Source organism: Myxine glutinosa, chromosome 1 (assembly GCF_964187855.1).
Source record: "Myxine glutinosa chromosome 1, kmMyxGlut1.1, whole genome shotgun sequence".
In the NCBI taxonomy this organism is placed as follows: domain Eukaryota; kingdom Metazoa; phylum Chordata; class Myxini; order Myxiniformes; family Myxinidae; genus Myxine; species Myxine glutinosa.
In genome coordinates, this window is record NC_136261.1 from 89914273 (window position 1) to 89941020 (window position 26748).

The 26748-nt window shown below is 43.7% G+C and overlaps 1 protein-coding gene across 4 annotated transcripts in view; it reads left to right on the forward strand.

Annotated features, from left to right (window-relative positions):
- Positions 1-26748, forward strand: part of LOC137425980 (uncharacterized) — a 46015-nt gene that overhangs the window by 11705 nt on the left and 7562 nt on the right. For 2 of the 4 annotated variants that reach the window (XM_068114704.2, XM_068114716.2), the window contains exon 3: positions 6352-6412. In XM_068114704.2, coding sequence (XP_067970805.2) covers positions 6352-6412 — 61 coding nt within the window. Of the gene's footprint in view, positions 1-6329; positions 6413-26748 lie in introns of all 4 variants that reach the window. The other 2 variants (XM_068114723.2, XM_068114709.2) reach the window with 1 other exon arrangement.

Consider the following 26748-nt stretch of genomic DNA (forward strand, 5'->3'; position numbering starts at 1 on the left):
GCTGCGGCTTCAACCCTCTACCTACCCCCTACCTGCCCCCATATTTCCTCTCCCTCCTCCTCTCCCTGCCAGTCTTTCGTGGAGAAGAGATGGGATTAAGTTCCTAGGGGTGTTCCTTGGCCCTGGGAATTTTGTGAGGCATAACTGGGAAGGCTTGTTGGCACACATTGAAGTACTGTTACTAAAATGAAAGAACTTGCTCTGCCAACTGTCCTACAGAGGTAGGGTACTAGTCATCAACAGTCTGGTCACCACTAAGTTATGATACAAGGTTCTTTCCCTGCAGCCAGCCAAAACTCTGTTGGAGGACATACAAAAATGCATCACCCATTTCTTCTGGTCCGGAAAGCATTGGATGAGACCAGAGATTCTAAACTTACTAACCGCAGAGGGTGGCCAAGGGCTGGTCAATGTCAAGTGCTGCCTCATGGCTTTCCGCCTACGAACAACATGGCGCTTCTTGTTTGAACCATGTTGGGCCTGGAGACAACTTACCAGCTGCATCTTACGTCAAGCGGGGAAGTTGGACCTTGCACAGGAGCTGTTCCTGATGGACGCGACCAAGATAGACCTATCGATGCTACCTGCCTTTCACCAAAGCCTACTGAATGCGTCTGCCTCAACTCTGTGTTTGCCTCAAAATCTTGTGTCCCAAACCCATCTCTCTCTGTTCCCACCTTACCCAATCGAACACAACTGCTCCTAGACTTTGTCTCCTTCTCTCCTGACAAGGTGGAGAAGTTTTTGTCAAACCTCGACTCTGATTCTGCAACTGGACCAGACGGCATCAGCCCACGGTTCCTAAAATCCTGCTCTGCCGCTCTATCTCACCCTCTCTCTGTTCTTTTCACCCTCTCTTTTGCTCAAGGTGATCTGCCAGCATCTTGGAAATCAGCAAACATTACCACTTTACACAAAAAAGATGTAAAAACAGATCCTTGCAACTACAGACCAATCAGCCTGCTTCCAATTATCAGCAAAGTCATGGAATCAATCATTGCTTCAGATATCAAGGCCTTCCTCTTCTCCAATGGCTTGATCTCCGATTATCAATTTGGATTCATACCAGGTCATTCTACTCTGGACATGTTGCTTCTGCTGTCTCAACAATGGATGGAGGTCCTCAATGCCAAACAGGAAATCAGAGCTGTCTCCCTTGACATATCACGTGCCTTTGATACGGTCTGGCCCCCAGCTCTGCTCACCAAACTCTCCTCCTATGGTATCCATGGAAATCTCCATGCATGGCTTGCGGACTTCCTCTCTGGTCGTAGTCAACGTGTGGCCCTGAATGGATTTCTTTCAGCTCCCCTTCCTGTTCTGGCTGGAGTTCCCCCAAGGTAGTGTTCTGGGCCCTGTGCTTTTTCTGGTCTTCATTAATGATCTGTCCGACTCTCTGGAAAATCCTCTCTATCTCTTTGCTGATGACTCCACTCTCTGACGCTCCATTTCTCATCCCTCAGATCGGCAGTTTGCAGCCTCCTCACTCTCTGCAGCCCTGGACAAAATCACAGACTGGTCAAACAAGTGGAACATGTCTTTCAATCCTGACAAATCTCACACTCTTACTATGTCTCTCCGAAATGACCGACTGGAAAACCCTCCCATCTACTTTCTCAACAATCCTCTCCAAGAAGTTCTGTCGCTCAAGCTTTTGGGTCTCACTATCTGCCATGATCTTTCTTGGGAAAACCACATTTCCAAGCCGGCCTCCAAAGCCAGTCGCCGACTGGGCATTCTCCGTCGTGCGAAGTCCTTCCTTGGCACACCTGAGCTCCTCACCACATAGAAGGCTTTCATCCGCAGCTCAATGGAATACCGTTCCCCCCTCTGGGCCGGTGCTCCTGCCTCACACCTAGCTCGGCTTCACGCTGTTGAAACAAAAGCTTTCAGAATCATTGGAATCTCCCACGGTGAAGCTAACTCCGAGGGCCTTTCACTCACTCACCGCAGGCAGGTTGGTGGTCTTTCTGTCTTCTACCGACTCCTCTCCGGCCTTGCTCCCCCAGCTCTTTCTGTGCTCTGTCCCCCAAATATTCCTACAGGTCGCACAAGATCTGCCAGCAACCCTCTTATGGTTAAACTGCCAAAATCTAGGCTCTCTGCTCACCTTCACTCTTTAATTCCCCTTTTCTCCCGCCTCTGGAACAAACTCCCCCACTACCTTCAATCCCACTCCTCCCTCCAGGTCTTTAAAACAGCTGTTCACCACCATCTCTTATCTTCCCCCATCCAAAACCTTGATCTTTTCTACCCCCGCTAATTCACCCTAGATCCACTTTTTGAAATTCCATCTTCTTTCCTGGAAGTCCTTGCAGTGTCCATATGTTTTATACCTCTCCCACCTCCCCCCAAGCCCTCTCCCACCCACAGTTCTCTCGATGTCCCTGCTCTCAAATGTTGTGTTTGTGTTGTTACGTGGTCCTCCCGGTGACTACCTGGTCTCGGTGACCCCCGGACCGTGAGAGGAACTCCGCCAGAAAGATCTATTATTTCTGCGCTTTCGTAACGCAATCAGTCTGAATTCCAATCAATAAGAAACCCCACACCAAGGATCCGGAATAATCAATGATATATTCCCCGAGCAATCAACAACCATCCACAATCAGCAATCAATAGTACAAAGATGTAAACTCATCTATAATAACTCTAAGATGGCCATCTTATACATTCCTCACGTGAGCCCCACTCCCGACTCCCTCCATGGTCAATGTCTCTCTCAATGTCTCCGTACGCCTGTAGTTCGATCTCCGCACGTGGGCGGTTGAACGGACCCTTCCTGACGTGCTTTCACCGGGCACGTCCCGTACCGGGAACAACGGCTGCAGCACGCACCTCCTGGCCAAGCAAAGCGGGTACAGCAAAGCAGGCAAAGCAACACGCGGCTTGCACAGCGCACGCGGCCCAAGGTGCGACCCGTACGCGGCCTTGTAGACGGTGAGGCGAACCGTGCCGGCTGCTTGGTTCCGTGCATGAACCCACGGTGACCTGACGTGTCAAAGGGTAGTTACACGTCCCGGTAACTCCTCTCGCCAGATGGGCTTTTAAACGCCGATTCTGTTACGTTGCTCAATCGATACCGCTCGCGTCTGAGCTCGGCGAGGAAAAAGAAGAATCGTCGTGTCTCCAGGACCTCGTGTCTTTTTTTCTTCCGTTTCCGGTCTCCTTTTTCTCAGAAAGGCTCCTGACCCTTTAATCACAACAACCTTTAATCGACTACACATTGATAAGCAAAGCCCTGAATAGTAATTCACATACATTCCCAAAAATATGTAACAGTGTCCTTCCCCCTCTCTCCCCATCTTGTCTACTGCTCCCATTATTTTGTGTTTTATGTGTCGGTTTGACTTTTTGTGTGATTATTGTTCGCTCTTTCACGAGCCTCGATCTTGTATACCAAAAAAATAAAAATAAAAATCCTTTACCTGTCTCCGTGACCCCTCGACTTATGTTCGATCCATGTTCTTCAACGAACCATTATTTCACAACTCTTTATTTCGTGAGTGGGTGAATGAAAGCACCTTCATTCAAAAGTTTACAAATGCCTCAGTAACAAAAGTGTGTCACTTGAGAAACGCCACCAATGACAGGTGGATCAGTGCTTCCGCTCTGGCTTCGACGGTTGGCATTAGATCGGGTCGCAGAGTTGACAGCTTTTTGAAAATGGTGCTTCACATCTACTGTGCCTCAAATGGCTGGGCAAGCAACCCTCCCGTACCCACCTCTGAATCTTCTCCACTGTTCCCCAATCTTTGTCTATCTGGTCTCCCAGTTTGGAACCGATTAGTTTTGGCCGCTCGCTATCCTTTTCTGGGAGGAATCGAAAGACCCTGTATGTGCAATGCTTTAAAATCTTTTTTCCTTCGTTGTCCTCCCCTGTACCCTGCAGATGGCCGTTTTCCTTTGCTTTTGATTTTCCTGCCTTTATATTTGGCCCAAGTGGGCGGTTCATTTCCCCAACAACCATTTTAATTCATTTCTTTCTTGCGCAAGCCAAGTTGGCGATATATAAGAGCAGGAAATCAAATATACGGAATGATTCGTGGAGTACAGATGTTTTGGAAATGTTTAAAGCTCTCTGTGTTTCAAGAGTGAAGCTGGAATTTTGTTGTTGTTCTGAGGTACAACTCTTTGAGAAGCAGTGCTGTGTGAGAGATGCATTTTGCAAAATAGCTGAGGGTCAGTTAGTATTTACTATGTCGTTGATTTCCTTAATACTTGCTTGCTTATTTGCTTATAATTACTCCCGCCAGGGAGTAATGCATTCGATCGTGTCCGTCCGTCCGTGTGTGTGTGTGTGTGTGTGTATGTTTGTGTGTTTGTGAACAAGATATCTGGAAAAGTTCTGAACGGATTTGGATGAAAGTTGGTGGGATGATTGCCCTTGGGATAAGGAAGAAGAGATTAGTTTTTGGTGAAGCTCAGGATATTATTCCGGATCCAGGAATTTTTTTGGGGAATTTTTTGGGGTATTTTTTTTTCTTCTGTTTTACTGGATTAAAGCTTTTATTCTTATTCTTAAATGATGTTTTTCTCCTCTAATTCCGAGATATATCAAAATAAATTCTCTGACAGTTAGGGCCTACTTTCTTTTTCATTTATTGTTTTGGGGAGACGGGATGTTAAACAAAACGTATTATTCCACCTTGACCCACGGCGAGAGTATGCGCTCTACTGAGTGGCGTTCTAGTTTGTTTATTTATCATGTAAATGCTTGTGCAACTGTTGTGATTGTTTTCTTTGAATCATCATTTATTGGTTTTTTTGTACTAAAAGGACATAAAATTACTTTTGTAATAAAAGGACATAAAAGTCAAAGTATCTCTCTCTCTCTCTCTGTATCTCAGAAGAAAAAAAAAAGTGGAAAAAAATGAAATTGAGAATAGAGATTAAATGTAGCGGTTACCGCTGGATGCACACAATCGCCTTGCACCGGCCAGAACACGGCCAGACGCGCCTCTCCCGGGCACGCCCGGACTCACTGTTCTCGGGCACGCCCGAACCTCCCGGGCACGCCCGGTCTCGCCTTTCCAGGGCTCGCCCAGAGCGTCCGGGCATGCCCGCTATCGCCTTTCCAGGGCTCGCCCAGAGCGTCCGGGCATGCCCGCTATCGCCTTTCCAGGGCTCGCCCAGAGCGTCCGGGCATGCCCGCTCTCGCCTTTCCAGTGCTCGTCCAGAGCGCCCGGGCACGCCCAGCCTCGACTTGCCAGGCCGCAGCCAAACACGCCCGGGCAGGTCCAGACTCGCCTTTCCAAGGCTCGCCCTTGATACCCGGGCATGCCCGGTATAGCTTTTGCCGGGCAAACTTCCCGACATAAATGTGTATATATATTGCTGCCCGATAAACGGGCTTGTCAGAATACCTGAGCTGTTTTGTTTCAATAAAGCAACTCGGACGAATTCCGTCTTTGGTCGCGTCAATTCTTTCGACTCGCGTTGGAGCGCAGCTCCTTCAATAACAACACATGCAAGTGGTGTAATTGGGTTGGGGGATGGGGGGAATATGCGAGGGGTGGGGGGAACGGGTGGAGGATTGGGGGAACAAAAGGGGAACTGTGAGGTGGGGGAGGAAAATGGGAGGGTATGATTAGGGTTGTGGTGTCTGGTCTGATAAAAACGGAGTGGTGGGGATAGACAGGAGAATAGACAATGTGAGGATAAACAAAAATGGGAAAGAAAATGTGAAAACGACGAGAGAAAGGGGGTAGTCCAGAACTACCGTAAGATCGAAGGTCAGAAAAGCTCGTGCCTCACCACACATGCACAGCCTCCATCTTGCCACACCCAAACACACCGACAGCCAACAGGGGGCTGATGAACCTCTGAAAGTTTTATGAAGATCCATTCAGCAATCTCTGAGAAAAATGGCGACAAACCTACACACACAGACAGACAAATGGCTCTCTTATAGTATACATGAAAGGTTTCTGAGACAAACTTTACAGACCCAGTTATGTATATTCATGAAATTTTTAATATGATCAAGGGTAGCCATCATAAATACATAAAATATAGTTTTTCCTTCCCAAATTACGAGCCATCTAATTGGGATGAAACATCTTTTTCCTATAACTGAGTTTCCTTGTGTCACTTATTGTATAAAAACAACAATTTCTTTTCTGCACTGCTGTGGAAGCCAAAGCTCTCATCATTGGCATACATGTGATAATAAAAGCTGCATTATTAACTCGGTGACCAAAATGTATTGTATATTGCAAAATTGATTTCTCACCGTTTCCATACTATGTCTACTTGCGTTTAAAATGATTAATTAGACACGCAATAACTGTCATGTGTTACTTTAACCTTTAAAACAACTCGCTTTTCAGTGACGATCACCTGCAATTTCAGATCTCGAGTCCGAGCCAGTCGAATTGGATATTACAAAAGAAGACACGACTCACACTGAAAGGTGCACGTAACACCATTTTCGATGTTATATGGAAGATTGATTGTGCAGTGTTTCTTTTTTTTAACAATGTGAACATGTCATATTGAGTAATGTTGATGGCAAACACGGGCACATGTGCACTCACATAAACAATCATGAAAAAAGCATGTTACAACATGGGAGTTATTGACCAGTAGATGTTACCTCTATTAACATTACATTATGCTGCATTTTGGCAGGTATCACTTCACATGTCCATCATTATTAATCAGATTGTTGTTTATTTATTATGTATATGTGGGAGTGTTGATGGAGTGGGATGCAAGAGAGTGGAAAATGAAGGAGGGAGGGACAAGAGTACCTGAGCAGGGGGAACAGGATAGAGTTCGGATGGTCGGCTGGAGATATGAGGGTCTGGACGAGTTGTGAGGGTTGGAGAATGTTGGGAGAGATGGGAAATAAAGTTGGGAAGAAATAGAGGCATTCAGGGGAAATGAGGGGAGTTCAAAAATCCAGCCATCTTTAAATATTCAAGAAATAGACGATGCCCCCAGGGCTATAATAAATTATATGTATATATATATATATATATATATATATACACACATGCATACATACAAGACAGCCTAAAAAGGCTGCATCTCATATTGGAGTACATTTACAATGAGAAAAGTTAACAAAAGACGACAATTAATGGTGAGACGCGGAACACCACTCCGATATTAGTGGAAAATCCCTTACTGTAAGGCCACACCTAGTTCAACAAGACTGATAAAATCTAACAATGCCGTAGCCAAGCTTGGATCTGCTGAGTGGAGCATCTGCTGTCCCCCTATCATGTGACCAGATCCTCAACTCTGATTGGACGTTTGTGAGGGACATACATACATACACCGGACGACTAAACAAATGCTGTTCCAGACGACATTGCCCTATGGGCTACTCCGTAAAAATATGACTGCCGAACCATGTGACTGATGTCATTAATTTTTTTTTCTCGACCAATTTATCCCTGGATAACAAGAAATTTCATACTGATCAGTTCAAGTGTTCCACTTGTCGATTTATGACGTCATAATAAAGGCACAAATGACATGATAATTAGCATATGTTATTCCCCATGGAGAGTACTTTACAATGAGCGAACATTCAATTTATTCCATGTAGCGGTTTTGGAGATATAGAGGTGCAAAGTCTTTTGGTTTTTCCAAGATGGCATCCGTACCACGTGACCTATGATGTCATAATTATCAACAAAAAAATGCACAGGAGGAGGCGCTCCTATGGTGAAAATTTTGTGTCAATGGCACAACGGTTGCAGAGGAAACAAATTTTAAAGGGAATAAAGCCACAAAATGCCAGAGGAAGGGAAATACACATATACATACACACATATGTGCATACATACATACATACATATGTACATAATGCATATGTAGATACATACATACATACACACATGTACGCATACATACATACATACATACATATGTAGATACATACATACATACACATACATACATACTTATGTAGATACATACATACATACATACATACATACACACATATGTACAAACATACATTTGTAGATACATACATATATGCATACATTGGACGGACAGATAAACGCTGCTCCAGATGTCATTGATTGCCCAACGGGCTGATACAAAAACGTTAATGATTTCAGAATTTTTGATTTATCTTGCAACAAACATCTTGTTATGCTTAAATAACATGCTCTTCTCTTGAAGTAGTAAATTTGAACTCGGTTAAATTTGAACTCAGTAATAGAATTGAAGGTTCAAAAACATTTTTTTATTTGAGTATACAGAGCAGCAGCAAAGTAAAACAATGACTTTAAAGCAGACCTCATTCCAGCCCCCCGAAGTGACACCAATTCCATCATTTGCTTTTCTTGCTTCCTTTAACAGCTGCACCCAACTCCTCTAGCCAAATGGTCACAGTATCGATTGTACCTTTACACTCTGAGCTGCTATTGATCATAGCTGGGTGAGAGTCTCACCCTTACAGTTGCTTTGATCCTCCATGATGAAAGCTTTTGTGCAAACCAAGCTTTTACTTTAATTGACTATTTTCAGTTGAAAACTGGATTATAACAGGACTGTGTGACGTCACAAATATACAAGATGATCTTAACCTAATGTTTTCAATGAAGATATGGTGAGTAATACAAATAGTTATTCAGTTGCATTAGCCAGATTCATCAAATCATTAAATCCATCCACATCAAGCTGGATGTACAACAACTTCAATCCATTGACTGCGCTCCTTCTTGAGAGGTGGTGTACATATTCATCATTCAAACAAAGTATCAACACGCACAGCTAAAAGTATCAACCTAGCTAAAAAGGTGCCTGAGATATTGCCCAGATGAGAAAGAAAATAAATAAGTGATTAATAATGAAAATAAATAAATAATAATCGTAAAATGATTAATTTTTTAATCAATTGGCTAATATGATACCTAAACCACCACAGTTTCATCTGAATCTGTTCATTAAAAAAAATAATTATGTCATTAATCAAATGATTTAAAAATTGATCGATTAATTGATTAATAAATCAATAATACCCTTTATAGCCAAATCTCTTGCCAGTGTCATGTCCAAATGTCAGCTTCCAAACTCAAAATGCACCTGAGATATTGCCCAGGTGAGAAAGGAAATAAATAAGTACTTAATTAATCGAGAATAATTAAGCAATTCATCAATTCATCAAAAAACAAAAATACCCTTTTTGCCAAAGTACGTGCTCACCATTGTGACGAAATTTCAGTATCCTAGCTCAAAGGATGGCTGAGATATTGCCCGGACAATCAAACAAGAAAACAAGACCAGATACATTCAAAGTACGCTGCCTCCATGCCAAATAAATAAATATCCTCCCATGGCAATACCACCATGCAGCTCATCGAGACTGTATTGGGAGGGAGACAACAACATTGGCGTATGTTGACCAACAGGCACTTTAAGGCAATTTTCCCTGCTAGAGCGGGGGTTAGCCTATTGGGAGGGAGAGGTGTACAATAATTGATTGATTAATTGCATAATTAAAATCAATCAATAAACAAGAAGACGTCATGCGGAGCACGATACTTGCAAAATCCGCCCCCCACCCCCAAGAAAAAAATTCCATTGATACAGCAAATGGTCCATTTCATCAAGATTAAAATTGACAATCTTGATCAAAGCTCAGGTCAACAGGAAGAAAAGTGACGATTTTTCATATGAAAAATGATAATTTTGGAAGGTTGACCATGAGTTGACCTTTGCCCTTTTGACCTCAAATATACTTAGTTTCCCTATTTAGTGACTCAATGTGCAAATGCTGTTCAATTTTCAAGTCAATTCGATGAAAATTGAGGATTTTAGAAATTTGGCCTATGTTGACCTTTTGGCCTATGTTGACCTCAAAAATACTTGGTGGTTGAATTCAGTGACCAGATATGCAAGTCCTCTTCAAATTCCAAGTCAATTGGATGAAAATTGAGAATTTTAGAAATTTGGCCTATGTTGACCTTTTGGCCGATGTGAACCTCAAAAATACTTGGTGGTTGAATTCAGTGATGAGATATGCAAGTTCTCTTCAAATTTCAAGTCAATTAGATGAAAATTGAGGATTTTAGAAATTTGGCGTATGTTGACCTTTTGGCCTATGTTGACCTAAAATATAATATGTGGTTGAATTCAGTGACCAGATATGCAAGTCCTCTTCAAATTTCAAGTCATTTGGATGAAAATTGAGGATTTTAGAAATTTGGCCTATGTTGACCATTTGGCCTATGTTGACCTCAAAAATACTTGGTGGTTGAATTCAGTGACCAGATATGCAAGTCCTCTTCAAATTTCAAGTCAATTGGATGAAAATTGAGGATTTTAGAAATTTATCAATGTTGGTGACCTTTGGCCTATGTTGACCTTTTGACCTATTGACCTCAAAAACAATAGGCTTCTTGCTTTTGACCAACTCTACCATTTCGTGAAGATCGGTTGAAAATTGTGACCTGTAGGCCGGTGACAAACAAACAGACAAACAGACAAACAGACAGACAAACAAACAGACAGACAGAACCACAAACACAACCGACCAATATACTTGAAAAATCTTCGATTTTGCAAGTAATAATGATCATATTCTATTTTCTTAATCAATTGACTAATAGCATACCTAAACCACCAGTGCTTCATCCAAAGCTGTGACTTTTCGAAAATTAATTAAATAAATCATTAATCGAAAAAAACAAAAAAATTAATTGATTAATCAATAAATAATTAATCGATTAATTTATCAATCAATAAATCAAAAATATCCTGTAGAGCAGTGGTTCCAAACCTTTTTGTACTCGCGACCCCTTTCTCAAAACCCCGAAACACACGCAACCCCCCCTGCCATCAGCCGTTTCAGTTTTACAAATTTCTCTGAGAAGGAAAAGGGAAGAAAGAGAAAACAATCATTAATTCATCAATTTTTACAAATTTTGCTGCAATATTCCTTGCACATTATAAAATTCGGGTAATTTTAGTTAGTTAGTCAAACCAAGCTCATCATTTTTTCTCACTGCCATCCATCGTCACACAATTCATGATCGTCATCACTAACATATCATCATCTCTCCAACCTAGCTAGTGGGATGTTTGGGGTTGCATCTGAGCAGCGAGTCTTGGAATTCGTGGCGGGGTGTTTGTAAGAGCCAATCTCATGTCATCCTCGACATCCAATCTGTTCCTGGTCTTCGTTTTGATGTGGACGAGGGTAGAAAATCCGGCCTCGCAGAGGTAGGTGGAGGCAAATGGAAGAAGAACACGTAAGGCCAGCATGCTGAGTTTGGAATATGATTGATGCATAGCGCACCAGAATTGAGTCACCGATTTCTCCTGGAACAGGTCACGCGCCGGAGAGTCGTTCCGTAGATCCAAGAATTCATCTTGGACTTCGTCGGGGAGGCTGGATACGTCAAGTGTAGCAGAGAAAGGGTTTCTTACCAGTGCCACCTCTTCTCCTGTGAGTTCAGGGAAGTATCGCTGGGAATTCCTTTTCTAGGGACTCAAGGTGTCCGGTAATCTCATCCTTCAGGAACTGATCTAGTTCGTCCTCAGACTCATCCATCACTCCGCAGAGTTTTTCAAACATGGCGATGTTCCCAAGATTGACTTTCCGACGCCAGTTCTGCAGTTTGGATATGAAGGCCCGTAGATTGTCTTGAAATAGGAGAACGTGTGTTTCCCTTCCCTGAAATTTCAAATTCAGCTTGTTCAGCTGGTCGAAAATGTCCGCCAAGTACACAACCCGTTTTTTCCACGTTTCATCATCGAAGTGAGCCAGAAGATCTCTCTTTTCTTGCACTTCCAGAAAGAACCTGATTTCGTCTTTCAGCTCGAAGACACGATTCACAATGTTCCCTCGCGACAACCAGCGTACAGCCGTGTAGAAGAGAAGGACCTCATGGTCAGCATCCATGTCTTTGCAGAGTTCTTTGAATAGACGAGTGTTGAGTGCCCCCAGCCTTCACGTAATTCACAATTTTGATCACAGAATCGAGCACTTCCCACGGAGTGGCAGGAAGCGTCTTACTGGTGAGAGCATATCGGTGGATCATGCAGTGGATGCCCTTAGCTTGTAGAGCCAGCTCCTTCACTCTTGTCTGGAATCCTGACTTCGATCCTAGCATAACTGGTGCTCCGTCCGTACAAACCCCGCACACGTTTCCCCATTGCAGACCTTCGGTATGAAAAAAGGTAGAGACCTTTTCCATGACGTGTTACGTGGTCCCCTCGGTGAATACCTGGTCTCGGTGACCCCCGGACCGTGAGAGGAACTCCGCCAGCAAACTGTACTATATATGCGCTTTCGCCACGCAATCCATATGAATTTCACCCAGGAGACAACTGATGTTCAAGGATATATTTCCAATGGTAATGATACCATACAATTCCAATGACACAACCACGGAGATTTTTCCCGAGCAATCAACAATACACAACCATCAACAATATTTCCCAGCCACAATCAATTCCCTATGAGTAAGATGGCCATCTTATATATGTGTGTCCCGGTGAGTACTCACACCCCCTTTCGGTCTCTGCTCCTCACAATGTCTCTGGGCCCCTCCTGACCAAGATACTGGTCGGCGTCTCCGCACTCGGGCGGTTGAACGAACCCCGGGTGGACGTTTCTCCACCGGGCAGGTATCGTACCAGGCACCATGGCTGCAGCCCCTCGTGGCCACGCGGAGCGGGTACGGTAGAGCAAGCCAAACCCCACGCCGCTTGCAAGGCGCGTTAGGCCCCAACGTGCGACCCGCACGCGTCTGTTTAGACGGTGCCGCGAACGATACCAGACGCGGGGTCGATGCACGGCCCCACGTCACTGGACGTCTCCACCGGGTAGGTACACGTCCCGGTGATTCCTCTCGCCAGACAGGCTTCGGAACGCCGCTTTTCCACGCAGCGCAAGGTCGATCCCGCCTTTTTGGTCGGAGCGGGGCGAGGAAGAATAATACTCGTCCTTTTTTCCTCGTGTCTTTTCCTTTTCCGTTTCCGGTCACTTCCGTTTCCGGCCACTCCCTCAGAAGGGCTCCTGACCCTCCAACCACAACAACTACACAACAACTTAATATACGACACACGGATAAGCAAAGACCTGAATGGTAATTCACATACATTCACATAAATATGTAACACTCCCCCCCTTCAAGAAAGAAAGTTTGAACCCAGCGAAAACTTTCTTTGCCGGCCAATTTGGAGAAACAAACCAGATAACTCAACCCCCCCCCCACATTATCCGTTCCCCCCGGGCACAGTTATCACTTAAAAATAAAGCAACCAAAATTTCACCACAACCCCTCCAGATTACTCCCTCTGGACTAAGTACCAACAACGACATTGTCCCTGCCAAATCAAACTCCATCTCATGACCCTCTGACTTTGACCGTCAGTTTCTTGGGAATGAAGGTTAAGGGGTTGATCAAAGATCCAAAGTTAAGCAACTCGATAGCACTTTTTCCGGGAGGCCAAGCCGAGTATTCACTACATGGATGCCTTTAGGAACGCGGAGTTCACGGTTAGTCCGTGCAGGAAAGTTCTCTACATGGGCGCCTTGAGGAACGTGGAGTTCACGGTTAGTCCGTGCATGAAAGTTCCCTACATGGACGCCTTTAGGAACGGCGTTCACGGTTAATTCGTGTAGGAATCTTGGCTCGGCGGCTCCGCCGCCTTCAGTGCTTCAACTTCTCAGAACTTCCCTAATAATTAGGGTGGGACCACTGGTCCCTGTAGTCCCATGAATAGCGGTCTCCTTCTCGGCCACTACCAAAACTACCGCCCAGTTGTCCTCTCCTGTAGACCTCTCGACGCCTACGAAATGCCTTCCCTACTGTTATGGTCCGACCCTCCAAATCCTTGCCATTCCAATTCTTCTCTGCCTCTCTGGCGTCTTTTGTGCTGGCAAACGTGACAAAGCCGAACCCTCTTGACTGTTGCGTTTCCCAGTCTCTTACCAACCGCATTTCCACCAGCGGCCCATATCTGTTGAAGACAGAGGTCAGAACCTCTTCCTCTGTTTTGAAGTTCAGTCCCCCTACAAATAACTTGGCACTTTTGTCGCCATCCCGAGCTGGTGTGGTGTTATTTTCCCTGCTGGGCTTTTTACCAACCCTCAGGTTACCATAAACTTGACCCCCGGCCAAATCATTCCCGATAACCACAGATACACCCTCTACAGGAAGCGTGGCTTGTAAACCGACGGTGACCGGTCCTGACACCAAATCGGACTCCAAATGGATGACATGAAGGGGAGCACTAACACCGCCCCCGATCCCCTGTAAACGAACACTATCCCCCGTTGCCGTCTCCTCGGACCATGGCAAAATGCCTTCAAGCATTAAAGATTGATGGGCCCCTGTGTCCCTCAATATCCTAACCGGTCTCCGGTTAGTCGAGGCTCCATCCAGTGACACAAACCCCTCTGAAATAAATGGTTGGTAACCCTTTTGATGGCGATTTCTTACGCTAGCCATCGCATTCGGAGTTGTAATAGTCGGACTCCGCTCTGGGTTGTCCCTTTTCATGAGGTAACAACTGGACATCAAGTGTCCAGGTTTCTTGCAAAACGCGCAAGTAGGCTCGGAGGAAAAACTCGGGGTCTGCCTCGGGCCCCCCGAACTATAAGTTTGTCTGGGGCCCGCATCCCTCTGATTTCGAACCGGTGGGGTATCATAGTTGTCCCCATAATCATCTCGAGGCCGCCGCCATGTATGGTCGTTCTCCGCACCTGCTGTTCCCCACCTCCCCTGCGGAGATCTAGGCGCGGAGTTAGGTTCGTGGACCCCTATTCGGTGGGTTAAGGCATAATCATCTGCCATGGTGGCTGCGTCCCACAACTTTGGTACCTTCTTTTCCTGCAGGTACACGTTGATGTCCTCGTGGACACACTGCTGGAATTCCTCCACCAGGATCAAGTCCCGCAATGTCTCGAAGTCTTTCCCGACTCCTTTTGACTCACACCACCGATCAAACATGTTTTCTTTCACTCTGGCAAACTCCACATGGGTCTCACTCTCCCTCTTCCTGGCATTCCTGAATTTTTGCCTGTAAGCTTCCGGAACCAACTCATAGGCCTTGAGGATGTGCTTCTTCAGTACCTCATAATCTGCACATTGGTCCATTGGTAGCGCCGAATAAATTTCCTGAGCTTTCCCCACCAGCACACTTTGCACGAGTCTGGTCCAGGCCTCCTCCGGCCAGTTTAATTGTCGAGCCACTTTCTCAAAGTGTGGGAAAAATTTCGCGACTTCCTTTTCACTGAACGGTGGAACCAGCCTCACATGTCTGCCCACATCCCAGGTTTTCTGGTTAGGTGTCGACCCCGTCAGCAAGGGTGGTGCCTCTCCCCGTTCTCTCATTAACTCCAGCTCCTTGAATTTGATTTCTTGCTGAAGCTCCATGTCACGTTCCTTTAATTCCCTTTCCGCTTTTCTCTCCTCTGCTTCGAGGTCCCTTGCAGCTCTCCTCTCCTCTGCTTTTCTCCCTTCTAACCTTTCCTGGAGTTCTCGTTCCACTCTCCTTTCCTCTGCTTGTTTCTCTTCTCTCCTCGCTTCTGCTTTCCTTTCTTCTTCTGCTAACCTTTCCTGGAGTTCTCGTTCCACTCTCCTTTCCTCTGCTTGTTTCTCTTCTCTCCTCGCTTCTGCTTTCCTTTCTTCTTCTGCTCTTTCCTTTTCTGCTTTCCTTTCTTCTTCTTTTAACCTTTCCTGGAGTTCTCGTTCCACTCTCCTTTCCTCTGCTTGCTTCTCTTCTCTCCTCTCTTCTGCTTTCCTTTCTTCTTCTGCTCTTTCCTTTTCTGCTTTCCTTTCTTCTTCTGCTCTTTCCTTTTCTGCTTTCCTTTCTTCTTCTGCTCTTTCCTTTTCTGCTTTCCTTTCTTCTTCTTTAATCCGTTCCTGGCTCCGTAATTGCAACTCCAGTTTCCGGAGCTCAACGTCTTCTGGTTCTTCGGGTAGCCACTCCCAGGCTAACTCGTCCCATGTTCCTAATCCCACCATAGATTGTATCACCGTGGCCTGCAACTCTGCCTTCCTCAAATTAGTTCGGACCTCCAAGTTAAAATGTTTGGCCAATTTCATGAGGTCCGACTTTAGCAACGCTCGGAACTGTGCCTCACTCGGGGTTACCCCAAAGTTCTGTGCCACAAACGCCATGGTGCCTATCGTTAACACCTGTTAACCTTCACCCAAGACTTTACCCCAATTTCTCAAAAAAATTTACCAATTAATAATTAATTAATAAATTTTAATTAATAAAAAATATTATTATTTTATTATTTTATACAATTTTAAATCCCGGACGTAGACCCAATTGCGAAACCGCAAATCGTAATTTGGACGAGCCCCCAATTCTGTTACGTGGTCCCCTCGGTGAATACCTGGTCTCGGTGACCCCCGGACCGTGAGAGGAACTCCGCCAGCAAACTGTACTATATATGCGCTTTCGCCACGCAATCCATATTAATTTCACCCAGGAGACAACTGATGTTCAAGGATATATTTCCAATGGTAATGATACCATACAATTCCAATGACACAACCACGGAGATTTTTCCCGAGCAATCAACAATACACAACCATCAACAATATTTCCCAGCCACAATCAATTCCCTATGAGTAAGATGGCCATCTTATATATGTGTGTCCCGGTGAGTACTCACACCCCCTTTCGGTCTCTGCTCCTCACAATGTCTCTGGGCCCCTCCTGACCAAGATACTGGTCGGCGTCTCCGCACTCGGGCGGTTGAACGAACCCCGGGTGGACGTTTCTCCACCGGGCAGGTATCGTACCAGGCACCGTGGCTGCAGCCCCTCGTGGCCACGCGGAGCGGGTACGGTAGAGCAAGCCAAACCCCACGCCGCTTGCAAGGCGCGTTAGGCCCCAACGTGCGACCCGCACGCGTCTGTTTAGACGGTGCCGCGAACGATACCAGACGCGGGGTCGATGCACGGCCCCACGTCACTGGACGTCTCCACCGGGCAGGTACACGTCCCGGTGATTCCTCTCGCCAGACAGGCTTCGGAACGCCGCTTTTCCACGCAGCGCAAGGTCGATCCCGCCTTTTTGGTCGGAGCGGGGCGAGGAAGAATAATACTCGTCCTTTTTTCCTCGTGTCTTTTCCTTTTCCGTTTCCGGTCACTTCCGTTTCCGGCCACTCCCTCAGAAGGGCTCCTGACCCTCCAACCACAACAACTACACAACAACTTAATATACGACACACGGATAAGCAAAGACCTGAATGGTAATTCACATACATTCACATAAATATGTAACAGACGTCAACAGCTTTTGTGGTGGTTTCAAGTGCACTCCAGAAGAGGAATTCTTCTTTGATGTCGTCTGAATGAATGTACCTCACGAAGACAAGCAACTGAGAACATGAACTCGCATCCGTTGATTCAGTGAGTTGAAAGGAGAACAACGGAGAATCTTTGATTTCATCGAAAACCTGCTCTTTCACATCCATAGACATATGAGAAATATGCCTCTGAAGAGTATTATTCGACAAAGATACTTGCTGCATCTTCTTCGCGCTGGCTTCCCCGAGAACGAGCTTCACCATCTTCAGCATGCAGGGTTTGATAAGTGTCTCTCCAATGGTGTGAGGCTTTTTGTGTTTGGCAATTTCCAACGCAACTTCATATGAGGCCTCCACTGCTGCTGCACTATGTTCCTGAAAAGACCCACTAGCATCGAGCTTTTGACGTTTGAGAAGAAGCTCATGGCGTTTGAAGAACTCCAAATCCTTCTCTGCGTGTTCCGGATGCTTAGTCTCCAGGTGACGCTTGAGTTTCGAAGGTTTCATCGACTCCGCACTCAGGACAACATGGCACAAGACGCATTGTGGCTTCTCGACGCCGTTGTTGGCGAGTACTGTGGTAAAGCCAATGTTGAGGTAGTCTTCCGAGTATTTGCGCCTTTTAGCCATTGCTTCAGATCTGTAAATACAAAAACCCGGAAATAGACTATGTTCATCTCATATCGGCAACACATCGAAAAGAGGGAGCGAAAACTATAGCCAACTCCACCGGCACAACATCATGTTGTGTGTTCTAGGTATCAGCGAAATGAAAGTTTTGGTAATGTTCCCTTCTCCCAAGGCTACCAAGTTCTCCCAAGGCTTCTCGACCCCCAAGCCCACCCTCCGCGACCCCCTGGGGGGTCGCGACCCACAGGTTGGGAACCCTGCTTTTGAGCCACATCACTTGGTCACTGTCGTGTCCATATATTAGTTTCCTAGCTCAAAAGGTGCCTGAGATATTACCCAGATAAGAGAGAAAAGAAATAAATGATTAATAATGGAAAAAAATAAAATAATAATCATAAAATAATTAAATAATGAATCAATTGGCTAATATAATACCTAAACGACCACGGTTTCATCCGAATCTGGAACTTAAAAAAAATAATTAATCGTCATTAATCGAAGAGTTAAATAATTAATTGATTAATAAATTAATTAATGGCCAAATTAATGGCCTTTACAGCCAAATCACTTGGCCATTGTCATGTCCAAATATCAGCTTCCTAACGCAAAAGGTGGCTGAGATAATGCCCAGATGAGAAAGGAAATAAATAAGTGCTTAATTAATCGAGAATAATTAAGCAATTAATCAATTAAAACACAACAAAAATACGCTTTTTGCCAAAGTACGTGCTCACCATTGTGCCGAAATTTCAGCATCCTAGCTCAAAGGATGGCTGAGATATCGCCCGGACAATCAAACAAGAAAACAAGTGCAGATACATTCAAAGTACGCTGCCTCCATGCCAAATAAATAAATATCCTCCAGCGGGGCCTTCGGCGCCCGGCAATACTGCCGTGCAGCTCATAGAGACTGTATTGGGAGGGAGACAACAACAACACCAACAACAACAACAACAGGCATTTTAAGGCAATTTTCCCTGCTAGAGCGGGGGTTATCCTTTTGGGAGGGAGAGGTGTACAATAATTGATTGATTAATTGCATAATTAAAATCAATAAATAATAGTCATAAAATATTTTCTTAATCAATGGACTAATGGCATACCTAAACCACCAGTGTTTCATCCAAAGCTGTAACTTTTCGAAAATTAATTAAATAAATCATTAATTGAAAAGAACAAAATAATTAATTGATTACTCAATAAATAATTAATCGATTAATTGATTAATCAATAAATCAAAATATCCTTTAGAGCCACATCACTTGGTCACTGTTGTGTCCAAATCTTAGTTTCCTAGCTCAAAAGATGCCTGAGATATTGCCCAGATGAGAAAGAAAATAAATAAACGATTAATAATGAAAAAAAATTTTTTATAATCATAAAATAATTAAATAATGAATCAATTGGCTAATATAATACCGAAACGACCACCGTTTCATCCGAATCTGTAACTTAAAAAAATAATTAATCAAGTCATTAATCGAAGAATTAAATAATTAATCGATTAATAAATAAATTAATGGCCAAATTAATGGCCTTTACAGCCAAATCACTTGGCCATTGTCATGTCCAAATATCAGCTTCCTAATGCAAAAGGTGCCTGAGATAATGCCCAGAAGAGAAAGGAAATAAATAAGTACCTAATTAATCGATCATAATGAAATAACTAATCAATTAATTGATTAATCAAAAACCAAAAATACTGTTTTTGCCAAAGTACTTGCTCACTATTGTGTGAAATTTCAGCTTCCTAGCTCAAAGGATGGCTGAGATATTGCCCGGACATACAAACAAACAAACAAACAAACAAGAAAACAAACGGAGTGAAAACTGGGTACTCCCTTTCATCGCGCATCATTACTGGGCCCCTTTCGGTGCCCGGAAATGACGTCATGCAGCGCCTGGAGATGAAATATGAAAAGAGCGGTGTACAACAAACAAGAAAGAAAGAAACCGGAGTGAAAACTGAGTCCTCCCTTTCAGCGCGTCATCGCCGGGTCCCCTTCGGTGCCCGGCAATGACGTAATGCAGCGTCTGGAGATGGCATAGGAAAGGAGCAGTGTACAACAAACAAACAAGAAAACACGAAAGAAAACAAGAAACCGGAGTGAAAACTGAGTCCTCCCTTTCAGCGCGTCATCGCCGGGTCCCCTTCGGTGCCCGGCAATGACGTAATGCAGCGTCTGGAGATGGCATAGGAAAGGAGCAGTGTACAACAAACAAACAAGAAAACACGAAAGAAAACAAGAAACCGGAGTGAAAACTGAGTACTCCCTTTCAGCGCGCATCATGCAGCGCCCGGAGATGGAATAGGAAAGGAGCAGTGTAGAACAAGTACAGATACATTCAAAGTACACCGCCCCCATGCCAAATAAATAAATATCCACCAGCGCGACATTGCCGAGGTGCCTTCGGTGCCCGGCAATACCGCCGTGCAACTCATAGAGCCGGTATTGGGAGGGCGAGGTGTACAATAATTCATTGATTAATTGCATAATGTAATAAAAACTCCCCTCCCATCCCTTTCCCCTTCTCTCCCCCTTCTCCCCACCCTCCCCTCCCCCCCCCCCCCCCCCAACGCCAGAAACTTCAGCTCACCTCTAATATATAATAAAGCTCATTTTAACCACTGATTGACTGACTGATATCAAGTTAGTTAAATCTTAGCAATAACATATGTGTGGTGGTATACTGACTCATTTCTGTTTTCTGTTTAAATTTTTGTGTTTCATCAACTTTTTCGTTTTCTGTTTAAAGTTGAGTGTTTCATCAACTTCCCTATCTCACTGGGACCCTTCTCTGGTCTATGCGCTTGATGAAACACGTCCTGCCTTGTGAAGGATTATCTAGATTCTAGACTATTATATCTTGTTTCAATAGGGAAATGTAATTGAACTTTGTTTTGGATTCTCAAGAGACAGACTTTGGCTGCTTAGCTGGATTATTCATTAGCACGACTTCGGGCAGCAGTAGATAAGGTTAGGATTTTAGGATGCATGAATGAAACTGTTAATGTGGTGGTGAAGCGAAATAACATTCACTCTGTTTTTTTTTTTGTTAAGCTCAAATAAACAAACATTTCATCAGAAGACAGCATTTCAATAAGTAATTAAATATTTAGATTTTATCCTGATATTGTTTATGATATATTCCTCCTTTTAGATGTTACTGTTAATGTACATTATAAGGTGATGATAGTATTCTTTGTGAGTCATTTGCAATTGCATGTTTTGAATTTTGTTGAAGTGCCATTCACACTTTTGGTGAATTTCACCAAGGTCTCTTAACCCTTTGTTGGATCAAACGAGCTGTCCTCACAATAATGTTGCACCAACGTTTGGTTAGACCTCACTTATGATGTCATGGTTGCAACAATCAATGCAAAGTTCAGGGAGAGAAGCTCAACTTGAAAGATGTTTGATAAATGTGCTTTGAAAAGTACAAAGGTGAAATGGCGTTCTATCTGTGATGATCTGGTATACACACAGTGCCTATAGAGAGTCTACACCCTCTTTAAAAATGTTCACCTTTTGTTGCCTTATGGTTGGAACTAAAATGCATTAAATCACACTTTTTCCACCTTCATTTACACATCGTAACACACAACTTCCAATTGAAAAACAAATTCTACAAATTTCAGAAAATTCATTAGAAATGCAAAACTAGATTATCTTGGTTGGATAAGTGTCCACCCCCCTGAGTTAATACTTGGTGGAAGCACCTTTGACAGCAACTACAGCTGTGAGTCTGTTGGGATAGGTCGCTACCAACTTTGCACACCTTGATTGGGCAATATTTGCCATTTCTTCTGCACAAAACTGTTCAAGCGCAGTCAAGTTACGTGTGGAACGTTGATGTACAGCAATCCTCAAGTCATGCCACAGATTTTCGATTGGATTTAGGTCAGTGATCTGACTGGGCACTCAAGGATATTTATGTTTTTGTGCCTTAGCCACTCCAGTGTAGCTTTGGCTGTGTGCTTCGGGACGTTGTCATTCTGAAAGGTGAACTTCCGTCCCAATTTCAGCTTTCCTGCAGAGGGCAGCAGGTTTTCCTCTCGGATTTTTCTGTATTTTGCTCCATTCATTTTCCCTTCTATCGTGCCCCAGTTCCTGCTGATGAACAACATCCCCATAACATAATGCTGCCGCCACCATGCTTCACAGTAGGGATGGTGTTCTTTGGCTGATGTGCTGTGTTGGGTTTGCATCAAATGTAACGTTTTGCATTTAGGCCAAAAAGTGCCATCTTGATTTCATCAAACCACAAAACTTTTTGCCACATGGCTTCAGAATCTCCAGAGTGTTTTTTTGCATACCTCAAATGGGACTCAAGGTGGACTTTTTCAATAACGACTTCCTTCTTACCACCCTACCATACAGGCCAGACCTGTGAAGTGCTTGGGATATTGTTGTCACATGCACAGTGATCAATCTTTGCCATAAAGGCCTGTAGCTCTTTCAAAATTGACATTGGCGTCTTGGTGGCTTCTCTCAATAGTCTCCTCCTTGCTTGGTCATCCAGTTTTGAGGGACGGCCTGATCTAGGCAGGGTCTTGGTGGTACCATACGCCTTCCACTTCTTAATGATTGGCTTGACTGTGCTCCAAAGGATATTCAAGGCCTTTGAAATATTTTTATACCCATTCCCTGATCTGTGCCTTTCCACAACTTTATCCCGGAGGTCTTTTGAAAGTTCTTTGGTGCTCATGGTTGAGTGTTTGCTGTGAAATGCACTACCCAGCAGAGGAAACCTACAGGAACAGCAGATTACCTCCGTCACCAAAGCTGGAGCGAGGTTATGTTTTCACCCCTGTCTGTTTGTCTCTCCGTTTATCTGTGAACAAAATATCTCAAAAAGTTGTGGACGGATTCGGACGAAATTTGGCAGAGATGTAGTGTATGTGACAAGGACGAAATGATTATATTTTGGTGAAGATCCTCATTCGGATCCGCCTACTAGAACTTTTAAAGTGTTTCTTAACCATTGGGAGATAGGGCCAAAAACGATACATAGCAGGATATCTCAAAACTTTGTGGACGGATTTGGACAAAACTTTGTGGACTGGTTGGGTGTCTGACAAGGACGATTCAATTCGATTTTGGTCAAGATCTAAATATGGATTCGGAGATGAGAATTATTTATTTTTTTAAGTGATTCATCACCATTGGGAGATCGGGCTAAAACGATACATAGCAGGATATCTCAAAAAGTTATGGATGGATTTGGACGAAACTTGTTGGACAGGTTGTGTGTGTGACAAGGAAGAATCGATTTATTGTTGGTGAAGATTCGGATCTGGATCCAGCTGGTAAATTTTTTTAAGTGATTCTTCACCTTTGAGTGATATGGCCAACCAGGCGGATGTATGCTCTCTACTGAGTGCCGTTCTAGTTTTATTCTGAAATAATCAGAATCGTCACAATTTAACACAGGCGGAGGCCAATTAACTTGGTGTGTGATTTTGAAGGTGAATGATTACACCTGAGCTAATTTACAATTGTTACTATAATGGGGTGGACACTTTTCCAACCAATAAAATCTAGTTTTGTATTTTTAATTAATTTTCTGAAATTTGTAGAATTTGTTTTTCATTTGTAAGTTCTGTGTTACGATGTGTGAAGAAAGGTGGAAAAACTCTGGTTTAATGCATTTTAATTCCTGGCGGTGAAAAAAGGTGAAAAATTTTCAAGGGGGTGTAGACTTTCTATAGGCAGTGTAGATATATCATCAGAAAAGGGGACTGTATCTCATGACAATGTTGGTGACATTTGAAGATGGTTGCTCAGCCATTGGTTGCAAGAATGAGGGATGTTTTCCTGAATCATTGGAAGTACCATGCTTTTGTCAGTGCAGGATCAATATGAGCTCACTTCAAAAATGGAAAAATCTGGGAAGGAAATCCCTTACAATATCTTCTTTCTTTACATTTTATGTAAATAACTACAGCACTGCAGTAAACATTTGATAATTCAATAACTACAGCACTGCAGTGAACAATTGATAATTGAATAACAACAGCACATACAACGGACCACCAGTCTGGTGATCTTGTCGTTGTTGAGAAATAGTATTCATTCTCCTGTATTTTGAGATAATTAATCTGTGGATTTGCTCGTTGTCTGTGAGATGGCCCTGGGTGACAGCAATGTGGAATTCCACTTTAAACACCAGGAAAAAAAAAAAAAGAAAGAGAATCAGCCCGAAGATGCGAGTCAGAAAAACCAGTGTTGATGGAATATATTTCTCCCTCGTTTGCAAGTACAAATTATTGTGCATAAAAATAACCAGCTTTCCACTGATGTCCACGTATAGTCGTTTCTAGAATAGTTACTTGCAACAAACAATTGGTTAAATGAAGCTTACAGAGTCTGCACGGACTTCATGCTTATTTTCCTGACAGTTGTGACCATCTGCCATGCAAACACAACACTCCTCTTCTCTCCTCCCACAACCTTTCAACTCTCCGTGCAAAATGTGGCAGCCTTGTGTGTGTGTGTCATGTTGTGTTGGTTGTTATCTTCATTCATCCAGAAAGATCATCGCTGATAGTGAAGCCCAAAAGTTTCAGTGACTGAACTTCTTCAAGAGGATTATCAAGAAATAAATCTTTCGGAATTTTCAGAAAGACAGAGTGCATGAGATTTGTCAGGATTGAAAGATATTCCAAGTGTTTTACAAGCTTGTGATGAGAGAGAGAGAGAGAGAGAGAGAGAGAGAGAGAGAGAGAGAGAGAGAGAGAGAGAGATATAGATATAGATATAGATATAGATTATAGATATAGAGCTACTGCCTACCTATCTTCAAGATGAGAGATTTACAACAGAGGGTGGAGTCAGTCATCAGTAAAAAGCTAAAGTGGATTTTCCCTGCGAGTCATGAAGATCCTTGAAGATTACAAAGAGGACTGGGCCCAAGACACTGCCTTGGGACACTCCAGCCTTGACAGGGTGCATGAAGTGGTAAGAGAGGTGGTAAAGGGTGGGAAGACAGAGGTTGTAAGAGGATACCTTTGAGAGCCATGTGTTAGCTATTGAAAACTTGTTGAGTGTGAAACAATTCTTTTTTGGAATATGAAGACGATGTGCAGAAAATTGTTAATAAGAAAATGTGTTTTGCACAGTTTATCACTGATGGATGTCACGTGATGGTGACGGTGTCAGTGGGATACAAACAGCTTGCTCTGGCCTTCTTTTAAATGTAATTAACAAAGTTCGAATCTAATTGGGAGAAAATTGTCATCCCATGGGATCTATGCCATGGTCAGAAAGAATAAAAATGCAGCATTTTGGCCCTAATGTTTCAAAGATTTCCAAGGGGGACTCCCTGGGAACCACTCTCCCTTTATAACATAACTGACACCTGTCGGTATCGGTGCTTTGAGCATAAGGTTGTGTCGCTATAAAGCATTAGCTTGGAAGGAAGATCCCCCTCTTTGCCTTGCATTTTACTGGTCACATCTTGGGTGACATTTAATTTAGGAAGTATCTAAGGAACTGTTAAAGGAAAGGGACCCTGAGAATACTACAATCAATTCCCCTGTTCCACTGCCCTCTTCCCCAAAACTAACCCTGACTTGCATAACAAGCATTCCGAGTATTGCGCTGCAGTACATGTCCCCTACCGGCAGTCTGTCGTCCGGAAAACTGTTGGGTAAATTACCAAAGTTCAAAGTGCCATAACTTTGTCAAAAATGATCGAAACGTCGTGAAGTTCGAACTTGATCTGTAACTTATCATGAGGAAACCAGGTGCCAAGTTTGAAATCATTAGCATTAAGAGTTTAGAAAGAAAGTCCGGAAAGCTGTTCTTTGCGTGACGGACGGACAGACAGACAGAATGACAGATGGAGGGACGGAGTGCAAACCTATAGTCCCCTCCGGTGTACACCGGTAGGGGACTAATAACAATGTGGACTAGAGAGTTCATTGAACACGATACCCCACGCAGTGTTCAAGATTATACAGGAAGGCATTGCCATTCCCGGGGGTTACATTCTTGAAAATTCCTGTGAATTGCAAATCCGCAAACTTAGGGAGTAATGGGGGAAAATAGGGTTAAGGACTTCAACTTTAAAATTTGTCCAAACTGTACCCTTAATTAACATGTATGTGCATTGTTTTTGTGCAATTAATTTTATTGAATAAAAGAGTTATTAAGAACATAAAATAAAGGTTATTTTCTTGAATTATTAAGATCATGAAACTTACCTTTAATTGTAATGACTAGGGCATGCCCGTACTATATATATAGGACGTGCCCGTAAGTGCGTGATGTTACCGTACAATGAATGTATCGTCCCGACGCCGCAGCTCGGATGGCGCTGCAGTTAATCGGGCCCCCAAATTCCTCATCGACGATAACTAAACAATATATTATATGAATCGCACCGTACATACCTTCTTCTAGATCTTGTTCTTGTCTTGATATACTCACTCAGGCTCACTCTATCACGACTGGGTCCTCCCAGCTCCTCCAAATGGCGCCCGCTAGCCGCTACGTAAGTCCGGAAGTGACGTCCTCATTTGACTGTCCGGAAGGTCGCAAATCGCAGTTACGATGAATCGCAAATTAGTTTTAATTAGTTTTAAAACATAGTTTAACGGCAACATAGTTTGCCGACGGGAAATAAATGAATACGCTCTCAAATGTGCCATCCGAGGCAGAGTCTGTTCGCCATGTTCGGCACACGTGATAGCTCGCTGCTCTCTGATTGGTTGAATCGTTTTTTGGACATAGCTCGGTAACTACTTCTGCGATTAATTTAAAACCTTGAAAAGGCACATCCTCGGGTCCCCAGCAATATACCTGGCAAGTTTCAAGTATATCGGACCGGTAGTTGTCGAGAAACAGCGGTCACAGACAAACATACAA